At 33.7% G+C, this 23178-nt stretch overlaps 1 protein-coding gene and 1 long non-coding RNA gene across 6 annotated transcripts in view; one reads left to right on the forward strand and one right to left on the reverse strand.

Annotated features, from left to right (window-relative positions):
- Window positions 1-23178, forward strand: part of LOC116419465 — a 132800-nt gene that overhangs the window by 20029 nt on the left and 89593 nt on the right. The window lies entirely within an intron of this gene.
- The window catches only part of ARMC3 (armadillo repeat containing 3), a 131822-nt gene that overhangs the window by 10032 nt on the left and 98612 nt on the right, over window positions 1-23178 (reverse strand). For all 4 annotated transcript variants that reach the window (XM_031939869.1, XM_031939868.1, XM_012551246.2 and 1 more), the window contains 4 exons: window positions 20808-20976; window positions 17533-17633; window positions 16242-16325; window positions 14728-14823 (listed from right to left, as the gene is read on the reverse strand). In XM_031939869.1, the coding sequence (XP_031795729.1) occupies window positions 14728-14823; window positions 16242-16325; window positions 17533-17633; window positions 20808-20976 (450 nt within the window). The remainder of the gene's footprint in view (window positions 1-14727; window positions 14824-16241; window positions 16326-17532; window positions 17634-20807; window positions 20977-23178) is intronic.

Below are 23178 nucleotides of genomic sequence, written 5' to 3' on the forward strand. Positions count from 1 at the left end.
ACTGCTTCCCATTACAATTTCACACTCAACTATATGTGCCCAAACATGTTTCAATTATGAAAAAAAATCGTACTAGTTGCCAAACCCTTATTGAGGTTGGTGCAGTGCACGGAGCACTGGGCTTGGAATCAGGGAGACTCATCTTCCAGAGTTTAAATCTGGCCTCTGACACTTACTGGCTTATGAGCCTGGGCAAGGCACTTCATTCTGTCTCAGTTTCTTCATCTATAAAATGAGCTGGAGAAAGAAATGGCAAACTGCTCTAGCATCTTTGCCAAGAGAACAAGAGTAAGACATGACTGAACAACAATAGTAAGAAGGACTGAAGTGGTGTGATTGAGATGTTTTATTTTCTTTATTTTAGTATTTTATTTTCAACAGTTACATGTAAAAATAATCTTCCCTCATTGAGAAGGCAATTCAATTTATAGGTTCAATTTATAGGTTAAACATGTATAGTCATGCAAAACATTTTCATAATAATCATGTTGTGAAAGAAAACATAAGACCAAATGAAGAAAGTAAAAAACAAAGTATGTTTCAATATGCATTCAGACCTCATTAGTTTTTTTTTTCTCTAGGTATAGATAGCATTTTTTCGTATCAAAAAGTCCTTCAGAGTTATCTTGGATCCATTGTAGCTGTTCACAGTTAATTATGTTGCATTACTGTTGTTATTTTGTATCCAGTACATTTAGCTTTGGAATTACCTCATGGAAATCTTTCCAGGTTTTTCTGAGAGCATCTTCATCATTCTTATAGCACAATAGTATATTCCATCATAATTACATTCCCCACTTTATCCAGCCATTTCCAGTTGATGGATATCTTCACAATTTCCAATTCTTTGCCACCAGAAAAGAGCTGCTATAAACATTTTCTTTTTATTTATTTTTATCGCTAGATCAAATGGTATGATTTTTAAGCCCTTTGTGCTCTATAGAATGGTTAAATCAGTTAATAGCTTCATCAACAGTGCATTAATGTCTCATTAATTAATAAATCTCATTTTCCTTTTATGTTCTATTCGCCAGTCTAATAGGTATGTAGTAGTACTTCAGGATTGTTTTAATTTGTGTTTCTCCAATCAATATTAAATCAGAGTATTTTTCATATAGCTATAATTAGCTATGAATACTTCATTTGAAAACAATTCTTTTAATCATTTATAAATTGGGGAATGGCATTTGAGGAATGGTTCTTATTTTTATAAATTTGATTTGGAAGTTTCTCTGATTAAGGTTCAAAAATGAGACCTTAATCAGAGAAACTTCCTTCAAATTTTTTTGAAATACAAAACTGTATTTCCCCCCATTTATTTTATTCTCTCCTATCCTCCCCCAACATGCCCTCCCTTTTATCTCCTTCCCCTCCTACTATTCTATAGGACAAGATAAGATTTCTATACCCAATTCACTGATTCCATTTTTAAGCCAGTTCTGATGACAGTAAGGTTCACTCATTCTCCCTTACCTCCCTCTTTTACCCCTCCTCTATGAAAAGCCTTTTCTTGTATCTTATTTGAGATAATTTACTCCATTCTACTTCTTCCTTTTCTACCTTCCCCTCACCCCCGTTAGTACATTCTTCTTTTTTTTATATTATCCCCTCACATTCAACACACACCTGTGCCTTCTGACTATATATGAACAAGTTCTAATGAGGTACAAGTATCTTCTCAGATAGGAATGTTTAACCTTAAGTCCCTTGTGATTTTTTTTTTCTTTAATGCTTCTCTTCATTATTGTTTTTAAAATTTTTTTTAGCTTTGGTATTTTCATCATGAATGCTTGAAAGTTATATTATTTCACTGAATATCCATTTTCTCCCTGAAGGATTTTATTGAGTTTTGATGGGTAGGTGATTCTTAGTTGTGATTCTATCTTCTTTACCCTCCAGAATACATATCCCAAGCCCCTCTTTTAATGAAGTTTAGCAAGTTTAGCTAAGTTTAGCAAGAAACTGCTAAATCTTATATTATTCTGACTGTGACCCCACAATCTTTGAATTTTTTTTTCTGGCTACTTCCAAAATTTTCTTGTTAACCTGGTTAAGTTCTGTAATTTGGCTATAACATTACCGAGAATTTTCTCTTTCAGGTGGTGATTGATGGATTATTTTCAATTTCTATATTATCCTCTGATTCTAGAACACCAGGACAGTTTTCCTTGACAATTTCTTGAAAGATGTCACTTTTTTGTGGCTTTCAGGTGATAGATCCAGGAGAGATAATTTTAAAATTATCACCTAATCTATTTTCCAGGTCAGTTTTCTCTACTCTCACCCAAGAGCAACAAATCTTTCCAGCCATTCTCAGAGCTGTCCTCGGTGTCTATGCTGAGAAATGTGGAAATCATCTTTACTGCCACTGATTTAGTCACCCAGAGGTCCACTCTTGGATTCCTGGTGCCTGGTCTGTGCTGGCACAGCCCCACATGACTGGGATCTACTCTCATCCTGGTGACATAGGCCTTCCATGTTGTCCTGGGATAGAAATTTGTTTTACTCTTTCTGTGTAAAATTTGTTTAGAAATCATTGTTTAAAGGTATCTGGATGGGTTTGGGGAGGAGCTTGGATGACTCATTGCCTTTACCATCTTCGCTCTGCCCCCCCCCCCATTTACTCTTTTAGATTTCCTATGATCTGAGATGTCTCTCAATTAGAACAGATAATGGATTATTGAGGATGTCTATCAACATTGTTCAGAACTAATGGAACTCTTGTGCTATAGGGTAAAGGGCAATGGTTTAATACTCAGGAGACCTGGAGTCCAACTTTGAGGTCTTATTAAGTTTGTTCTTTTATCTTGACAGTTTCTTAATATCCTTCCCAATGCAAATAGCCTATAAATTTACAAGGGATATGAAATATCCTTGGGAGATGTGAGCCATAGTCTCCTTTGTCTTGATTTACCTCCAAAAAATCTTTTACTTCTAGGTGCCTGAACACTGTCATCTGGTAAAGCATCAATTATCCCTTATCTACCAGTGTGTACAAGTATATTTACACTAAGCTCTGAACCTGGGGGTTTTTTTGTCTATATTTTCTCCTAGATTCTATATTCAGCCTTTGTCTCCTGAGTTGTGATCCCATCATCAACTATCAATTAAGATATTTTACATTGGATGACTGGTAGGCATCAAACTTCACAATTCCAAAATAGAATTCATTTGTTTCTCATACATATTACTTCTTAGCTTCCTACTATTGCTTGGAACACCATGAGCCTTCTGGTCATCTAGGTGCACAGCCTCACAATGGTGTCATCTTAAAACTCTCACTCTTACTGTATCCAGTTTGTTGTCAAATTTTGATATTTCTATCTCCATAGCATCTCTCACACATGTCCCCTTTTGTTCTCTCATATAGTCAGCATAGGGCTGTTATATGTCTCACGTGGATTATTGCAATAGCCTCCTAAGTGGTTATTCTGGCTCAACTTTGTCCTCACTTCAATTTATCTCCCATAGAGATTTTCCTACCATGTAAGTCTGTGGCTATGTCACAGACCTCCTTCCTACTCCTCTCTCAGGATTAAATATAAAGTCATTTGCTTGACATTTAAAGACAACTTCATTACTTGATATCTTATTTTCCAGTCTTATACGGGTATCAGATACATGCCTACCAATCTCTCCCTCTACACTTTTGTCTCTTGGAATCTCTGAACTTGAAGGGATGTCCATCAATGGGGAATGGCTGAATAAATAGTGGTATATCATTATGGTACAATATTGTTGTTTTATAAAAAATGACAAGCAGGATACTATCAGAAAAACCTGGAAAGTCCTCCACAAGCTCAAGCAAAGTAAAATGTACTGTGTATATAACAATAGCAAAGTAATAGGATAATCAGCTGTGAATGACTTTGCTATTCTTAGCAATACAATGATCTAAGACTATTCTGAAGGACTTAAGATGAAAAATACTATCCATACCCAGAAAAAGAATTGATTATGTCTGAATACAGACATACCTTAAAAAAGGTACCTAAAGTATACCTTAAATTTTTTTTCTTGAGGTTTTTTTTATTGTTGTTGGAGATCTGTATTTTCTTTTGCAACATAAATTTTATGGCAATGTTTTGTAAAACTTCATATGTGCCTTCTTAATGGGAGGAAAGAAAAGAATCTGGAACTCAAAGTTTTAAAAACAAATGTAAAAACATTTATATGTAACTGGAGAAAACAAAAATATTAAAACATTAAAAAAAATAATCCCTGGCAGGACATCTTTGCCTTGTCCCCTCTCCCTACTGGTTCCTTTATCTTGTATTCATGTTGTATCCCCTGTTAGACTGTAAGATCCTTGAGGACAGGAACTGCTGCATTTAGCATAGGGCTGAGGCATAAATATTTAGTAAATGCTTGTGACTGGTTTTTGTTCTTGTACCTGCCACTGTCCATATATATTTGTTGTAAGTGTGTATATGTGTGCATGTATATTTGTATGTGTGAATGTGTTTGTTTATTACGATTTTTTTTATTATAGTAAAATGACCAGATAAAAAATGAAAAAAAATCTGTTGAAACTAGTTGTTTCATATTTCATTTTTTCCTGAATTCTTTTCAAAGCAGTTGGTGTATGTATGTTAGTCATCGTGCCAAGTTATGTCACATAAAAACTATTTGCCAGTGTGTAACAGAATGAAATAGGAAATCATGATTACACGATCTGTTGTTTATATTATTGGGAGGCTAGGCTAGTCTTGGCTGTGGCTTTCTAAAACAGTCTGCCCTCGGGAGCAGGACACGGGTTCAACTTATTCCCTTTGTGTCCTTGACCAAGGCACTTTCTGTCTATACACCTCATTGTGAATGGACCCTGCCTAAGTGCATTGTAAAGGGCAGATAATTCTCCGAGAGCCTCCACACCTGTGAATATCTGAAGGCGTTGCAAAGCAGTCTTTACTGACACAAGTGTTGCTTATGAACTGGGAAAATAAAGTGGAGGCAGAGGGAAGAGGAGAGATGTCAGACAACCCAATAGCCTCTCAGTGAGGAGGTCAGAGAACAGCAACTGCCTCTCAGTCTCCTTGAATAACTATCATCCTCTCACGAGAAGAGGTCTACCAAAGGTAAAGCAAAGTTACATATTGTGTTTCCAACAAGAACCATTCTTTCATGTTTTGCCCTTCCATGAAATCTTTGATTTCCTGGCTGGTAATGACTTTACACTTGGGTCTTAGCTTATTTGTCCTATTCCCAATGCACAAACTTTTCATGTAATATTAGGCATCATGGTTATATAACTTGCATATATCTTATCCACATACTAGATTATAATTACACAGATGCAAAGACTATATTGTCACTTAAACTTTATACTTTTCTCTTCATTTGATTTAGTCCTTTTCCATGCTTACTAATATTTATAGACAATAATTTCTTCTTGTCTTTCATGACATTTCCATGAATAGAGATAGCAAGATTTGGTGGAATATCTTTCTTGATATTCAAGACAAGTCTGTCTTGAGATAAACAGGAATGAAATCTATGACTCAATCCCCAACTATGTACAAAATAGACATTTAAATAAATATCAGCTGAATCAATCAAAATGAGTCCTGTATTGGGGATGAGGAAGTTTTATTTCACTGGAAGCCTGACCCACAAAAAAGTCAAGTCAAACGTTATATATAAGTCAACAATATTTTGAAAAAAAATTGAACTAGAAAAATATGGGTTATATCCCTCTTTTAAAAATAAAATAAATTATTTAATTTTAAAAGTTCAATTCTGCAAATCACATTATACAGCTTGTAAAGGGTTAGTATACCAAATTTCTAGGGTGACCAGATAGATAGCTTTTAAGGAAAATTAAAAAGGCTAATTTATATAATTGACTTATAGACACATATAACATAAGTGGGAACAAATCTCACTGAATTCATTGCATGTGGAAATAGAAAAGGATTATGAGGCTCAAAGATCTCTAGTTCAGAGAAATGTGAATCCTTTTGAGGCAATATTTTATTATCTCATGAAAAGAAAGATAATTTTTCATAATTCATAATTCATAAATTCATAAATTCATAAACTGTTTCCTACAGTTATAAATAAAATTATTACTATTGGGTTAGGTTCCAAAGCAAGCCATCCAATTATATTAATAATGACTTCAAAACTAAAAATAGCTATCACTTAAAATGTTTAAAATCTTATCTTTTAAATTAATTTCTCAGGAAGAAATCAATCTATGATTAAAGAACACTATCCCTTTGCCCGCCAGTAAAGATACCTGAGTATGTAAGGAAGATTTAAATTTAGAAATATAATGGCTCAAAGAAATTACTTTTCATTTATCAGGATCCAAACTATAATTATAACAATTTTGATCTATTGCTTTCTTTAATTAACAGCAGCCAATATTTACTGAGTGTCTACTATGGACAAGACACTATGGAGAACATAAAAATATATATCAAAACAAAAGGTAGCCACACAAGGAAGTATATGATATCAAAAGGGTGGTACTGGCAAGTGCTCTAAGAGTGTAGCTGAAGGGGAGATCATTTCTAATAAATCTTCTCAAAAAAAGATCAATTGAAGAGATGAGATCTGAAGTGAACCTCAGAGATAGTCATATGTAAATAGGCATATAGAAAAACCCAAGAACTATTATTTCAGGAGGACATTTGCTGGAATGGAGGGTGGATATACGACTATATATTAGGCATTAACTGAAAGGTAGGTTGGAAGGATTGAATGGCATTGAAAGCTATGTATAGTCCCAGGGTTCTAAACCTGGCCGTAATGGACTTAATTTTAAAAATAAATTACTGTTTTTCAGCATAATTGGTTTCCTTTGTAATTCTATGCATTTTATTTTATACACTTAAAATATCTAAATAGCTGCCAAAGGGAGGCATGCACAAAAAAAGAGGCAAGAATCCCTGCTTAAGTCAGTGAGAAATCTTTGAAGGTTTTGAGTAAGCAAGTGACATAATTTATATATTATATTTTATTTATAGTTTTTCAGTAAGATTAATTTGGCAGAGCAGATTGGTGGAAGCAGAGTGTTAGCTACACGTTGGGTCAGGGGCCTGCTTGCTACATGTCCGGTCAGGGGCCTGCTTAAATAATTTAGGCTTGAGGGTAAGAAGGGCTTGAGTGATGCCGGTAGCAGTGGGCACAGAAAGTATTGGGGGGATTCTGGAGATACTATAAAAGAAAAGTGTAAAGGAAAAGTATGAATGATCTGGTGGTTTGTCACCTATAAAAGGCAAGGGAGAAAGGAAGATTACATTTTGGGTAAGTGAATAGCATTAATAAAAAGAGGGAGGCCAGGAGGGAAAGTGGTTTTGTTTATTTCTGTTTCAGGTATGTTGAATTTGAGTCAGCTAAACAACAGGAAATGGCCACAAAGAAACATGGAGATGAAGCTTGTGAGAGAAGGCACTACTGGAGATAGAAAACTGGAGGTTTTCTAAGTAAAGATGGTAGATGAAATCATATTAGTAAAGATCCTTTATAGAGAATATGTACAAAAATACCAGCAAGGACAGAGTTTGACAAATCCACATTGCCTCCATTAGAAGAGAGGTATAAACTGCCAACAATAATTCAGAACTGTTATCAAGAGTAATCAGTGGCTTTCACCAGAAGCTAAAGAAAGAATGTGTAAACACTTAAAGCTGAAAAAAATTCAAACTGTTCTAGTGGCATTATGAATATGTGAATCAAGGTAAAAATAAATAGAGATTATGTTGTTATTTTGTTGTTGCTGTTCATTTGTTTCACTCTTGTCTCCATTTGGGGTTTTCTTGGCTCTTGCCCAGAGTCACACAGCTTTATTAAGTATTGAAGCTTGATTTGAACTCATAAAGAGAAAACTTCCTGATTCCAAGTCTAGTGCTCTATCCACTTGCACTATCCAGCTATTATGTTGTTACAGCAGAATATTAAATCTTCGCTATACTGATAGAAGGGCAGCTAGGGAAGACAGTAGACAGATCTGGAGTCCAGAAGACCTGAATTCAAATTTGGCCTCAGACACTTACTATCTGTAAGAACCTGAAGCCACTTACTTCTGTTTGTCTCAGTTCACTTTCCAAGAAAACCCCAAGTAGTATTATTTCGTGATTGAAATGACTGAACAACAAAAGGACTGAATAACAAAAGTGCTGGAAAAGGATATGGATAAAAATTTCTTAATGAAGGTCAAAAAGAAGACAGCAAGAACCAAAGCAAGATATAGTGACAAATTTACTATACTTAAACTATCTTACCATCTGCAACAGGGAAACCCCAATTTAAGAGGGAAACAGGCTATAGTGTATTAATAACAGTATTACAAAATTATATTGGTCAAGGCATCTTTATGTGGAGTAAGTTATGCTGAACTCTATGTAATGCTGAGTCATCTACATTAGAATTTTGCATATCGGTACATTCAGGTTCTTGCTGTCAAACCCAATAAATAATTAAATAGCGAAGAAACTGTATTTATTCATTTTTATCTTGTTTTCTCTTATCAATAGAACAAAAATCTATTTTATTTAATTAATCATGTAATTAAAACCAAAAATGTGAATATAGTCCAAAGCCTTAAATGGATATTTCATGTAATTCTCACATTTTCTGATATCTATTGTCATATAAAGTTGTGGGAGAAATATTTGAATTGTCAAAACAGTATTTTAGAATTGAGAGACTTTAAATATTAATTTGTTCAAAATACCTCTTCTCACATTTAAAGTAGCTGATGGCCCAGGGGGATAGCCCAAGGTCACAGAGCTAGTTAGCAGAAGAGCCAGGATTAGAACTCAAGAATTCTGGCTTTAGATCAGTGTTCCTTTTGCTAAATCATCCTGCCACTTCACTATGTGTTTTTAAAAATGTTTTATGACCTCTCAACAAGTATGTGATAGGAATGGAATTACCATGACAAACTTACAAAATCTCTCCTGGGTAGAAAATTGTATTTCTGGGTAGAAAATTGAATTATTCAGTGGCCTAGGTTAAGAGTGTATTTCATACTTCTTAGAATTGAAGGTTAAGACTTTCAAAGAAAAATAAGGCTATGGAACATTGATATATTTGCTTCCATAGTGGGTGAGGAAGAACAGAATTTGGTTTCTTAAAAGTAGTCATTCCTGGTTATAAATAGACTATTTCTCATGAGTGGAATCTATTTGGCTAGAGACTATTTCTCATGAGTGGACTCTATTTGGCTAGAGAATTGTCAATATAATCAAGAAAGACTTAAGCTCAAAAAATACACTTAAACAATATAACCAAATACTAAGGAAGGTACTAGATTGATAACATAAAAGGAGTAATAAGTAATTCACAGGAAAAAATAACCAGGAAGAGAATAAGGTATAATATTTATAGCATTAAAAACTATATAATAAATTAACAGAATATATTTATTACAAGATAATAACCTTGTGCTTTAAATATAATATATAAAATGCAAAGCACTTTATGGCTATTAGATACATTATCTAACAGATTAAAAAGTATAACTTCATAGATGTCACTGAGACTTTGTGATTAAATTATTCATGGCTATAGCAATGACAGGTATGTCATTATTCAAAATATCTTTTACAATACTAGTTGATAACATGGTGGAGATACTTAGCTGATGATAAAAAAAGAAATAAATTTGTGATATCTATAGACCACCTGAAAAGATGGAGGGTACAGATGATATTTTTCTTAGACAGATCATAAAGTTAGTGCAGATATAAGCTGTAGTAAATAATAGGGATATTTCAGTTATCTAAATCACATCTGAAAGGATTCTCAACCATCTAAAAGCGTATCAGCTATTTTTTTTTTTTTTTTTTTGGCTTCTCTTGTAGACAGTTCTCAGAAAGTAATGAATTACGTCACTACTCTGAACATAATACCCAACAATGGAAGATTTATGGGTGAAGTAGAATAAGACTTCAGGGAGAAAGGGACTATCATCCTATGACTCTTACCCAAGTGGGACAGACCTTTCCTACTGTGTCACCCTGTCCTTTTTTTGGTTATCCCCTTCCAAAGGCATTATTTCAAAGTTGTTTTGAGGGAATTTGGGAGAACTCAGGTGAGTCTTTGCTTTTACTCTGCCATCTTGGCTCCAATGTCTGTAAGTATTAACTAAAATGTTGAATGAATTAATTACAGAATCAAGCTCCTTAGGCTGAAACAACAGGTCTAATCTAATGAAGTTTCTTCCACAAAGTCCTCCTTTTTGTGGCCTGGAGGTGACCTTGTGTTCTGGAATGCTATACCCATGAAACATATACTCTGGCATGAGACCAATTCTGCTGTCTGAGGGATAGCCTAGTTGAATTAAATACAGCATCAGGAGATAAGCCACTAGGTGATGAATTATTTGGTCTCTTAATCTATAAAAGAGAAAAATAAAAATTGACCTTCAGTCCTATATAGGGCCTCCTTCTGATTTAGTAGTGTGATTTTGGTAAAAATGGCAGAAAAGAGGAAAAGATGTTAAACACTTAAAAATTTGAATTAATCTATAAAACTTGGTATTAGATGCTATATCCAAGCAAAGTACTAACGAAATGACAAACCAATAGAAGAATTAAACCACATCACTATTGTCTGAAGAACAGAAGACTTATGTGAGACACTATATATAGCTTTTTTTAGGTATTTGATAGCTTTCTTTAGGTATTTGAATGAAGTGAAAAAAGACTAGCTAGCTTCGTTTTGTATGGCCACAAAGGGAGGAACCAGAAGCAATGACTGGGAGTTATAAAGATATAAATTTAGGCTTCATATAAGGAAAAATTTCCAACAGTTAGAGCTATCCCAGAATATAATGAGCTGCTTTGGGAAGTCATGGTTTTTGGGTTTCCCCTCATTTTGGGATGTTGGAACAGAGGAAGGATGACTATTTATAGGGTATGTTGCAATGTGATCCTTTTCCTTGGATATGCATTGGACTTTAAACCTGTCACAATCTTACAATGTGTGAAGAAAAAAGACAAAAGGAAATTGCAAATAAATGAAAAGATGGTTCTAGGAGAATCAAACAAGGTGTCATGTTCTATTCCAAATGTCAATTTCATAAGACATTTAGTCATCTCAGTTGGAATTGTCCTACAACTCACACAATCAAAAAATCATAAAGTTATATCTTATGGACTAACAGCTGTTGCAAAGGATGAAAAGGTACAGAACTCTCCAGTCATGTAATCCAAACCAGAATATCAGGAGGCAGGGTGATATAGTGGAAGGAACACTGACTTTCACACCAGAAGATCTTGGTTCAAATTATGCTTCTGCTCCATACTACTTGCATCATCTTGGGTTAGTTAGTTAACCTTCTTAAAGCTTAGTCTCTTCATTTGTGAAGATCTTTGATCTATGATAATCCTTCAATCTCTAAATTTGGAATCTTATGCTATATCTGGACAATTTTATTGAGTGAGTGTAAGGAAGAATGAACAAGAATGTTGGAAAATATAGTTCAGGTTGGAAAATTAAATACACAATGTCTTTTTCCCTAAGGCAACTGGAAGATTCTGAATATTGTTAGTTCCAAACAAATTTATAAGAATCATTGTTAGTTCCAAACAAATTTATAAAAAGACAAAATGGATTGTATCTGAACAGAAACAATCTGGAATTTTTTTTGTTATTAATGTGGATGTTAAATAAGCATGAGTGATTTACATGACATTCAGAGTCAAACTCAAATTAGAGGAAAAAAAGAGAAGAAAATGACTAGAATAACTGTATAGCTCCAACATAACTTATTGAACAACTGATTCTGAAAATTGGGGAATGAAATAAAAAAGAAATCTATTGACCTTGATTATCAACAAAGCACTCTAGCAAATGTGTGATCTCCTTATCAAGTAGAGAAAGATGGCAAACAAGAGCAGACCTAAAGGTTTAGAATGTAAACTGATTTGCAAAGCACCGTGGAGAGGGAGGAGGTTACAAACACAGTATCACAGTGGAAGACAAAAGTAGTCTAAAACATGAAACCCAAATGAGCCACATCTTCCTTTCCAGGAGAATTTAATAGATAAAGTTGGTAGAAAACAATTAAATGTTAAGTAAAAGAAGGAAAATAATGAAAAGGAATATTCAGTCTTTCTCAAATGATTCTCTATAATGGACCACATCTTCATAAAACACAACTGATTGCAAAGAACAGGGAAATCAAGATCTGGTTGTAATTATGTTTGTTGATTGCACACAATGCACAAAAACTCCATTTGGTTTCTTAGAGTAAAATGTCTTAAAAAATTCTTTAAGACAACAACAAAAGGCACCAACACGATGTCTCTTATTTATAAGTTAAATACATAGAGATTCTTTCATAGAAGTAACCACAGAGATTGACAATAATGAAAGGATCATTGAATAGTTAAACAAGGAAAAAACAAAACTTGCCAACTGTGTTCATCCCTGTCATGGAGAGCATGGTGGACAAGGTTCAAATGAAAAGAGGGATCGCTAATAGGGAGGTCCTCTAGATGTTTCTGTTTGTAGATCATGATATTGTGCCAATTACACCAAGCTCTAGAATATTACAAGGCCTCTCTAGTGAGACTAGTGAGGTTGAAAAATGACTTCAGGGTTAATCATTTGACAGCTGGATGATCATCCATTACAACAAGCAGAACATAAACAACTAACACATAGTGTTTTTAAGGTTTGCAAAATTCTTTACAGATAATGTCTTTTTTGATTCTTATAATGACCACATGAAATAGATGTTATCCTAATTCCCATTTTACTAATAAGGAAACCAAGGCTGAGAGATGTTAAATGATTTGTTCAGGGGAAATATATAGTGTTTGAGATTTGTATTTGGGACTACTGACAATGCTTATCATACTATACCACGTTGTATATCAGGGATGGGAAACATCTGGCCCACAGTCTGTATAAGGCAGGTGAAATCATTTGCTAAGGCAACCACAGGTAGTGAAGGAGCTGCTGAAAATTAGGTGCAACAACCTCCCATTGCTTGAATTCTAAAAGCTGATAATTTTCTATGATTATTAATGATATTATAAATATCCAAATGGCCCTTTGCAGAAAAAAGATTCCCCACCTCTGTTGTATGGGACAGACCATGAGTAGGGACTCAGAAATGAAAAGAAGATGTAATACTTTACAAGGAAAGCAGATTGCATTAAGAAAAAAGTATATAGTACTTTCTTTTTCATCTTTGTCTTTAAAAACATTTTTTGGGTTACATTTTGAGTTCCAAGCTGTCCCCCATCCTTCCTCCCAAACCTGCACTCTAGAAAAGGGCATGATTTGACACATATCACATGTGAAACCCATATAATACAAACTTCTAAAAATGAGTTCCTTCTCTGGAGGTGGAGAGTATTTCTTCATAAATCCTTTGCAGTTGATTTAAATATTCTAGTTCAGTTCTTCACGGTTACTCTTGAAACAACATTGCTATCACTATATACAAAATTCTCTGCTGCTCATTTCTCTGTGTATTCTCATGCATGTCTTTCTAAATGTTTTTTCTAAAATCAACCTGCCCATAATCTCTAACAGTCTGCTAATGCAAGTTTGGAATTCAGTAGAAAAAATATTATTTATATATCAGTGATCTTCACTTGCCAGACTACATTTGGAAAGCTGTCATCATAAAAGGGAAATTGACAAACTGAAGCAAATTCACAACAAAATGACCAGGAAGGCACAAAGCCTTGAAATCATGATTGCTAAGGAATGGTAGAATGAGCTGTGGATATTTAATAGGGGTAAGACTTGAGGTTGGATGCTCTAGATCTTATTAAGATCTTATTAAATGTTGTTCAATGCTTGGCCTCAATTATCCATATGAGAAAACCTTTCAGACATCAAATTTCACCTAGACTTTTGATTTAAAATTTCCCTTTTCTTTATGAAAAATTTTATACTTGCAAACTATCTTCATTTTTCTTTTACCACAAATCATGGTTAAGGTAACAGTGTAAGGATACAAGCATCAGACTAAGAGATCTAAGTCTCATTTTAACTCAATTACTCATTAGCTCCACGGCCTTGGGTAAATGTCTTAATTTCTTTTGGCCTTAGTTTCTTTATTTAGAAAAATGAGAAATTCTAACCATACCCCAGACTCTCCCTACTTCACAGAGTTATTGTGAGACCAAACACATTTTCCTGGATATTTGGTATTTGGTGACCCTGTGGAAAAGGAATTGTCTGGCTACCAGTATTTTTAAAAGATCCAGCCTTTTGGTGTGGAAGTTAAGATGTGGAGATAGGAGGAACAAATAGTAACAAAAGCAAAGCATAGAAAATGTGTGCAGACAAGATCAAAAGCAGTTTGAGAAGCATCAAGGTCTACAAAAGCACAGTAGAAATACTGACAGATCTGATTAGTAGCAAACACAAAATCTGGAGACAAAAATTAGTGACAGACAGGAGGAAAAACGATTTGGCAATCTGGAAGCCAGAGCAGCAGCCACATAGATAAGAGTTCAGGAGCCTTAGGAGGCTCTTTGAGTATATAGGGAGTGTGCATGGTGATTACAAGAAGTAGAGGAGCCTTGGAAGGTACAATCTAGAATATATTTATATCAGTACATTGAATTTGCAGAGAAGACAAAAAAGCCCTTAAAGCTGTTGAATGACAAGATTGAATCCTTATTCCCAATGTCCTTGTCAAAAATGACCCATTTCCCCCAAATGCTTGATAAACATTTAGTATAATTTGATTAGGAAAGTAAGTATTATATATTCATATGGAAAGTAAGTATTATATATTCATACCTTGATGCTCTCTCTTTAAGGAAAGTTTTGCTACCAGTGGCAGTAGCTAAACCAGGAACATCTGCTTTTTCATCTGTAGGAGATCCTATCCCAGCACTAGAATGATAGATTTTTTTTTATTTATTTATAGAAAAGTACAGCCAGTTTTACTTCACATATACTTATTTCAATTCATATACATATACATAATTACATAAAACACATTTCAAATAATATATATTCATTGACATCAAACAAGGTGTTAATTAATATATACTCATTGACATCAAACAAGGTGTTAAAGAGGGAGATGTATGTTCATCAAAGATATTTGCCAGTGTCATGGAAGATGTCCTGCAACAAACTTGTGATAAACATACAGAAAAAAAGTTCAAAAGGGAGTACAGAAACAAGAAAATTGTTACCTTATTGAATTGGTGAGTGCATTAAGAAACAGATTATAAATAACAAAGATTTATGATTACATGCAGTGTTACATACAATCACATTTCCTCTTTGTTTTTCTTTATGTATTTGTTGATGGAAGATGAATAAATTTTCCTTTTAAGGAGATGTCTGTCATGAAATACACACAAAAAGATGATCTTTCTACTGATGGCAAAGTTCTCATTAAGTAAGATACTACACTACAAAATCCATGACAAAATAGAGAATGGTCAAACTATCCACTGGAAAAACAAAGTGGATGAAAAGCATATTATTTATGCTTTGAAATGCATTTGTTCTACCAGACTGCTGAATTAATCCTTGTCTATGTGTTATTATACACATATACGCATGCACATTTATATACAAATATATTTATGTATAAATCCATGTTATTTATATATAAATATATATACATATGTTTGTATTACATCATCTATCCATCCATCCATTCATTCATCCATCCATCATCTATCCATCCATCTGTCTATCTATCTTAGCTTGTAGAAACATTACCAATGGATGATGAGTAGGCCTGGAATGAATAAGAAAATGGATTAGACTTACTGCTTTAAAAAATTGATTGCAAAGGTGCATCTATTTAATACAAATAGTATTCATGGGGATAATAATAAAAAATTCCTGTGGTAATTTCCATGTAAGAAATGATACAAAAAATTATTGAGGAGACATATATGACTAGGAAAGGATATAGATCAGTCACATGAGAAGGAAAGACAGCAGACAAACAAGCTCATGCACAAACAGATGGCTACCCTATCACAAATTAACAAAGCAAAGTCTCCAAAACATAGGGTAGAAGTTTTGGGAAGGACTTCAGAGAAAACATGGAGGAGAAAAGCCCCAGGTATGAAAACACAGAGGGGTTGTGATAGTAGTTGGTGAAGGTAAATTGAAGTTGGTGAATTCATTTCCACAGATGCAATAATGGATGCCTTAAAGTATATATGGCAACTTTAGGATCAATCATCATGTGGAAGATTATCAAAATATGAGATTGTTTTTAATAAATTCTGTACTCCAGAATGTTGAAGGAAAGTGCTGGAACACAAAATACTTCTTCCTACCTGGTTCTCCCCCTTCTTTGTAAAGAAGAAGATCGTCCAGAAACAGAGTCTGAGAACTTCTCTTCTGTAGTATAAGTTGGATAACTGAAATTTCACACATTTAAAATTATATACAAGCAAGGTCATTGATTTTACAATATTGGCTTTGGTCTCACGAAACATACAAAAGTTTCTTCAAAGAGGAAAGAAAGCCCTGTTGTTTATCCTGAGTTTAACAGTGATGTGCTACAAACAATTTCATGAAGCTTTGTAAGACTAAGATGAAACACAACAACAAATGTGAAAGACCTTAGTACCTAGCCATATTGAAATTGTTTAGAAAATAATTTTTGCTAAAAATTATAGATGAAGTTACTTAAATTTTTTCTCAAGACTTCTAATTTTTTTAAATTAAATTTTAAAAATTAGATCTTAGTTGCATTTTAGCATATGATTTTGGAACTCTGTAGATATGATTATTGATGACTAAATAATCCAAGATTAATAAATTTAAAGCTAATAGAAATTAAAGGAGAAGATTCTCATAAAGGTGTTCTGGAATGTCGACATTGTGTTTTCTACAAATGTTGTTCTTGATATTATTCAAAATGCATATGCTTCTTGGTTATCTCTTTGTCGTTAAAGGAATTTAATCATTAAAGTAGTGATTCTAAGAAATAAAGATACATTAACCTCTTAAACCTATTTGTCATTCTCAAATTAGCATAATTATTATTTAATAATAATATATGAGTTATTATCAATATGACAATGCTCTAAGCCATGATGGCTAACAATTCTATAGTAAGTTTTAATGATCATGAGACCTACAGACATTTGCCCCAAGAATTTGAATTGACCAAACGTTGTCTTCTTTTAACCATTTATGTCTTGGTTTACTGCATAACTGTAGGATAAGAGAATATCAGCACTTATGAAAAAAACATTTAGAATTCATTGATAAAGACATTCTCATTAAAACTAACCAACAAAATTTGGAAAGGGAAATGTGCACAGTATTTCTTACATTCCCATTGTCTTATTTCCTCTAAGTCATGAATTTGATCCATATTCATTTTCTTAGGTGTGCTAACCAATGAACCTGGAAAATCTCTCCATCAGGAGTCAGAGTTACAAGTCAGGTACAGCAAAACTAACATTTTCCTGAGGGAGCTCTGGAAAAAATAAAAGTAGCACAAAAAGTTGGTTTCCCCCAATCAAGAGCTTAATTGAGAAATCACATTTATATATTCACAATGGATGAAAAACTAAACCAGAATAAACAATTCTTGAACTCTTAAGAGTGACTCACGCAGAATAAGGTTTACTATTAATTAAGATTATTGCACGCCGATCATTTGGTTCTTGTAAGGCCAATTCTTTCAGACTCAGAAGTTTTTTGCCGGGGTTTATCTGCAAAATAAGTCAAAGGTGAGAGACATATAGATCTCATTTTAAAAAAGCACAAATACCTAGAAGAAAAGATGTTTTTAAATAGAAATGTTTATGTTCAATAGTAAAATTCTTCAAAAACTATGGCTAAATAGAATGCTATAGTCATTTTTTTTATAATAAGTGTAATTAAGCATTTTATCAAACAGTGAAGGAAACTAGATAGCAGAGTTTGTTTTAAACAAACAGATAAGCATTCAAATTGGGCAGTTTAATCTTCCTGAAGGGATTGTCCTGAATCAAATGGTCTTCTAAGAGCCTTATCAAAGTTTAAATATGGTGGAATGTATTTCATTTTTTATTTACTTAATTATTTTTTAAATCCATTACTCACAAGTATCTGATCTACACAAAATATCAAACCTAAACTTCAGGAACAAGCTTATGTATTTTAAAGCCTTAATTTTTAATTGCCTCAAGTTTTCAATATGGAATACCATTATTAGAGGTTTTCCTATTATCTATCATACAGATTGCAGCATATACTTTCTGCCACCAAAATCTTTCCTATGTTACCCATAAATGGGGGAGGAAGAAGAGGAATTGGAATTGTTCAATGTCTCAGGAGACTTCTTTATTTTCTCTTGACATTATAAATATACCAGTGGAACACTTGGGTTGTCCAGCAGTGATTACTCATTCTCAGAAAATAACTAACCTATCATATATTTTTCCATACATTTTGTAATTCGGGTCCTAAAGTCCATTAATTTGGGTTGTTAGATGTTGGAATCTTTACAAACTGTTAAGCCATTGGAGTTGATTTGATCTTAGAAAGAGATATTTTGGGCCAGAACTTGAAACAAAGTACTAAATACAACTGATGGAAACAATTCTTGTGTTCATACCTTTAGAGAGCTCATAAGTATCTAAGTACTCAATGGAGTTCACACATTTGGGAGAATTCAGGGCTGGCTTAGTCTGAATTCACAAACCCGCTAATCTGATTTGAGTTTCTATTTCCTTTGGTATTTTCATCTCCCTTCCTGAGATGTCAGGGAAGGCGTGATCACCTTTTTGGAGTTCTCACCTCCTTAAGAAGTTAAGCCTATGTTCTGAATCAAAAGAAAAGGGGAGATGTTGAAATCTTTACAAACTGTTAAGTCATTGGAGTTGATTTGATCTTAGAAAGAGATATTTTGGGCCAGAACTTGAAACAAAGTACTAAGTACAACTGATGGAAACAATGCTTGTGTTCATACCATTAGAGAGCTCAGAAGTATCTAAGTACTCAATGGAGTTCACACATTTGGGAGAATTCAGATTCACAGTTAGAGATGAACATCTTAGGCCTTCATGAGGCACAGAAAAGAATTTATGAGAGGCTATGTTCCCCTTCAAGACCTTGTGGAGAACTTATTAAACCTTAATATTTTTTCTTGATTCTTCAAGCATTGAGTTACTTCAGACCCTCCTGTTTTCCATCTTTGAGAAGAAAAATGGAATAGATCAACCTCATTTCAGATGCTGAAGGAAAAGACCCTGAGAAGATGTGGGAGGAGCAAATAGACTCCATCATACCTCTATATTCACTCTGCTACTTTAGAGATTTCAGGAATTGTCCCCTTGGGTGAGATGAGGGACATTCTCCCTTTGTTGAGCTGAATTGAGAGAGGTCTCTTCATGGTGTATATTCTCCTTGTCATAGCTATTTAGATGTTCAGGTGATTCAAAGGACCTTATCATGCCAATTATGTCTATGTGGTTTTCTTGGCAAAGATACTGGATGATTCTTTTGATTTGCCTATTTATGGCAATTGATTTGATTGATTCAATTTTTCTATTTAAATATATGTTCATACATCTGTTCATATCCTATATTCTTGCATCATTTACTTGCTTTAAAAGGCCAGAATAGATGTTTTAGTTGCGAGCCCTATCTTTTCTAATGTGTTTATTTTTTTTTAATCAGATTAATTGGTAGTTTTGAATGTTTAAGAATGACTTTAGGTTTAGGAATGACTCACATCAGGAATACATAATTTCCTGTTCAATGAAATCAAATTTAATATTTTTATCAGGTTTATTCAATACTTGACATCTCCCATATCTTCTTATTCACTTCTCAAATAAAGCATTCCTTATGTTTAGCTGAATGGGTTTTGTATACTCTACAAGTTATGGGCCTCATTCCTTATTGTGGTTCAATATTTTCTGATATATTTCTCACTGTTCTTATCAAACACCCCCTTTTTCATGCCACAAGTTTCAAATTATGTGTATATAATTTGAAGGGTTCTACAGACTTCTATATAGAGCTTTTTAAGCTCTTCACATATAACAAATATCAGTGTATAAGCTAGAATAATTTTCATAATGTTCTTTCTGAAAATATTCCACAAAATGATGTTTCTTACTGCCTTCCAGTCCAAATAAAAAGGTACTCCATAAATTCAGTAATTTTCTTATCTCAGGAGAACCTGCGAGCCATTTTTTCTCTTAGCTGCAACTTTCTTCTGTCTTCTGTTTTAATTTATGTTGAGAATAACAAGACTAATGTGATTCAGGTTCCTCTAGTGGATAGTCACTGATCACTAGAAAATGATCTCATAGAGCATCATCAGCCAAGTTAAAGTTCTTAGTCTGAAAATCGATATGTTTCTTAGTATCCTCTGTTCCCTTTCCCACCATTGACACCCTCACTATAGAAGTAGAAATGGGCTGCACAAAACTACTCATTTCTAAATCAACAATGTATTAAGTATTATTACATATCCTATGGAAAATTTATTGAATTAAAAATGTTTTCTATTGTAGTTAACTTGCCTCTAAAAAATTTAGTACAACATCTCTTTTAAATTTGAAAATGATCACAAGTTCTAATTCTAATTCTTTTTCTAAAGTTGACACTAAATTCTACAATTATCCCCAGTTTTATCCTTAATCTGGTTTAGTCAAATAATCCAAGAATATGACAATAAGTGATCAAATTTACATTAAAATTATAAAAGATGGGCTATCATGGCCTGACAGAGTTAAAATGAGAAGCATTTTGTACAGGTTTGTAAAATGTAAAAAAAAGATTATCATCATTATGTAATTGCAGGATAATAGCATAATACCAACTTGCAGCATCATTATTTAAGAAAAAAGTAATAAAATTAATTTATGTTAAAAAATAGTACTGACACTTACCCGACCAGCATCATAGAATCCATCAGGAATCATATTACTAGATGATAAATAACCAGTCTGACAATACTTCAGGGAAAGATTGTTATTAAGCAATCTATTATAAGCTGCCTCACTGAAATTATTTTTTCGCCTCATCGATTGATTAATTTCTTCAAGGACGTCCAAAACCCTGTCAACAAAATAAAAAAAAAAAAAAGCTTTATTCATTCAACATAAATACTTCACCATTAAAGTCAATTATTTGTTTAATATCCTAAATGACAAATTTGGGGCAGAGGAGCAATAACAACCTCTTTCTTATTCATTGGGCCAGTAACTGGTGATAACAACTTTTCCAACCCTGGACTAGTTATTAAATTGGACTAGGCAGTTCGAGGTGAGAAACTTTCTCTAGGAATGCAAATCCATACTATCTCTGCAAGTTATATAGTCTTGCTTCTGATCACTACCTCCCTCAGTCTTCCTTCTCTTTTTTTCCAACCCTCCTCCTTTCTAGCCCTTTTCCCTTCTACTTCTGCCCTTCCTTCTATTAACTTTTCCCTTTCCTTCTCCCTTTCCCCTTTTACTTCCCTATGGGGTGAGATAAATTTCTATATCAAACTAAGAATGTATGTTATTCCCTCTTGAAGCCAAGTCTGATGAAATTAAGGTTCAAATAATGCTCGTTCTCTTTTCTTCTTTCCTTCAACTGTACTAGATCTTTTTGTTTGTTTGTTTCTTCAGGAGACATAATTTACCTCATTTTACCTCCCCTTTCCTCTTCTCCCAGGACAATCTCTTTTCCACCTCTAATTATTTTTTTATGTCTTCACATTAAAGTCAACTTATACTCTCTATGTATACTCCCTCTAACTACCTTGACAAAGATACAATTCTCAAAGCATCATCTTCCCATATGAGTATATAAACATTGTAATCTTTGAAAGACCATAGTTATTTTCCTTCTGTTTACCTTTTTTATGTTTTGGGTTTGGTTCTTGACTTGCACACAGGTTCCTTTTATGTAAGAACTCCTAGGTTCCTTAGGAGATAAGTAAGATGATCTGACAATCTCAACTAGGAGATAAGTAAGATGATCTGACAATCTCAACTCTTTGAGAACTTGCTACATCTATTGTAATCCATACAGTCAAAGGCTTAAGGTAGCTGATAAGGCAGAAGTAGAAGTTTTTTCCCCTGGAACACCCTTGCTCAATTTTCTGTAATTCAACCAATGTTGACAATTTGGTTCTAGTTTCTCTACCATTTTGAAAACCAGTCAGCATTTCTGGAAATTATCAGCTCATATAATGCTGAAGCCTAACTTACGGAATTTTAAGAATAACCTTACTGGCATATAAAATGAGCACAATTGTTCAATGATTTCAATATTCTTTTGGTTTGCCGTTTAGGATTGAGATGTAAATTGATCTTTTTTAACTCAGTGGCCACTGTTAAGTTTTCCAAATTTGCTAACAGCAGCATCTTTTAGAATTTTAAATAGCTCAGCTAGAATTCCATCATCTTCACTAGCCTTATGCTAGCAGTGCTTCCTAAAGTTCACTTGACTTCATTCTTCAAGATGTCTGGCTCTAGATCAGTAATCACACCATCACAGTTATTGGAAATATTAAGATCTTTCTTATATAGTTTTTCTACTATCATTTTTTCTCTTTTACTGTAATGTTCTAGTTAGCTTTCTGGAGGTCTTTGGACCAGGCTTCGTTTCAGCAGAATAATCACCATGAGAACAGCCAGAGATAAAGTCCAGAAGTCTTTATTGTCTCCTTCCCAGTCTGTCCCCTTGCCTGGGGCTTGGCTAACTTTCTGGAGGCCCTTCAGATGGGCCTTGGTCTCAATGTAGGAAATGCAGGAGGCTATGCCAGTCACCACAATGAGATGGAATGAATGTCTCACCGAGTCCGGTCCTTGTTGGCTCTTATCTACTCTATTATAATTAAATCATCGTAGGTGTCAATCTTGTCAAACTATATTCTAAGTACATGTACTGAAGTAGAGAACTATTAATCACCATACTAAACTAGCTAACCATTGTCTTACCAATTCCTCTGAGTTAACACCTTGTTTCAAGTATGCTTCTCCAGAGTTCTGGTCCTCTACATTTTACCACATACAGTTTTACATGATACTTCCCTTGATATAATTTTCTTGAAGATATTTTTTGTCTTTCCCATTATATTGAATTGCTCATTTAAGAAAACTCTATCTCTCCTTGTTATTTTCTGGAATTCTACTTTCAATATATCTTTCATTTTCTCCTTTATTTTTTACTTTCCTTCTTTCCTAAATTATTTGTAATAATTCATAAGCCATTTTGTTTCTTAATTTGTTTTATTCTTTAGAGTGTTTTTGATGCTGCTCTCTCCTATTT

The sequence above is a fragment of the Sarcophilus harrisii genome, chromosome 5 (genome assembly GCF_902635505.1).
Source record: "Sarcophilus harrisii chromosome 5, mSarHar1.11, whole genome shotgun sequence".
Taxonomy (NCBI): Eukaryota; Metazoa; Chordata; class Mammalia; order Dasyuromorphia; family Dasyuridae; genus Sarcophilus; species Sarcophilus harrisii.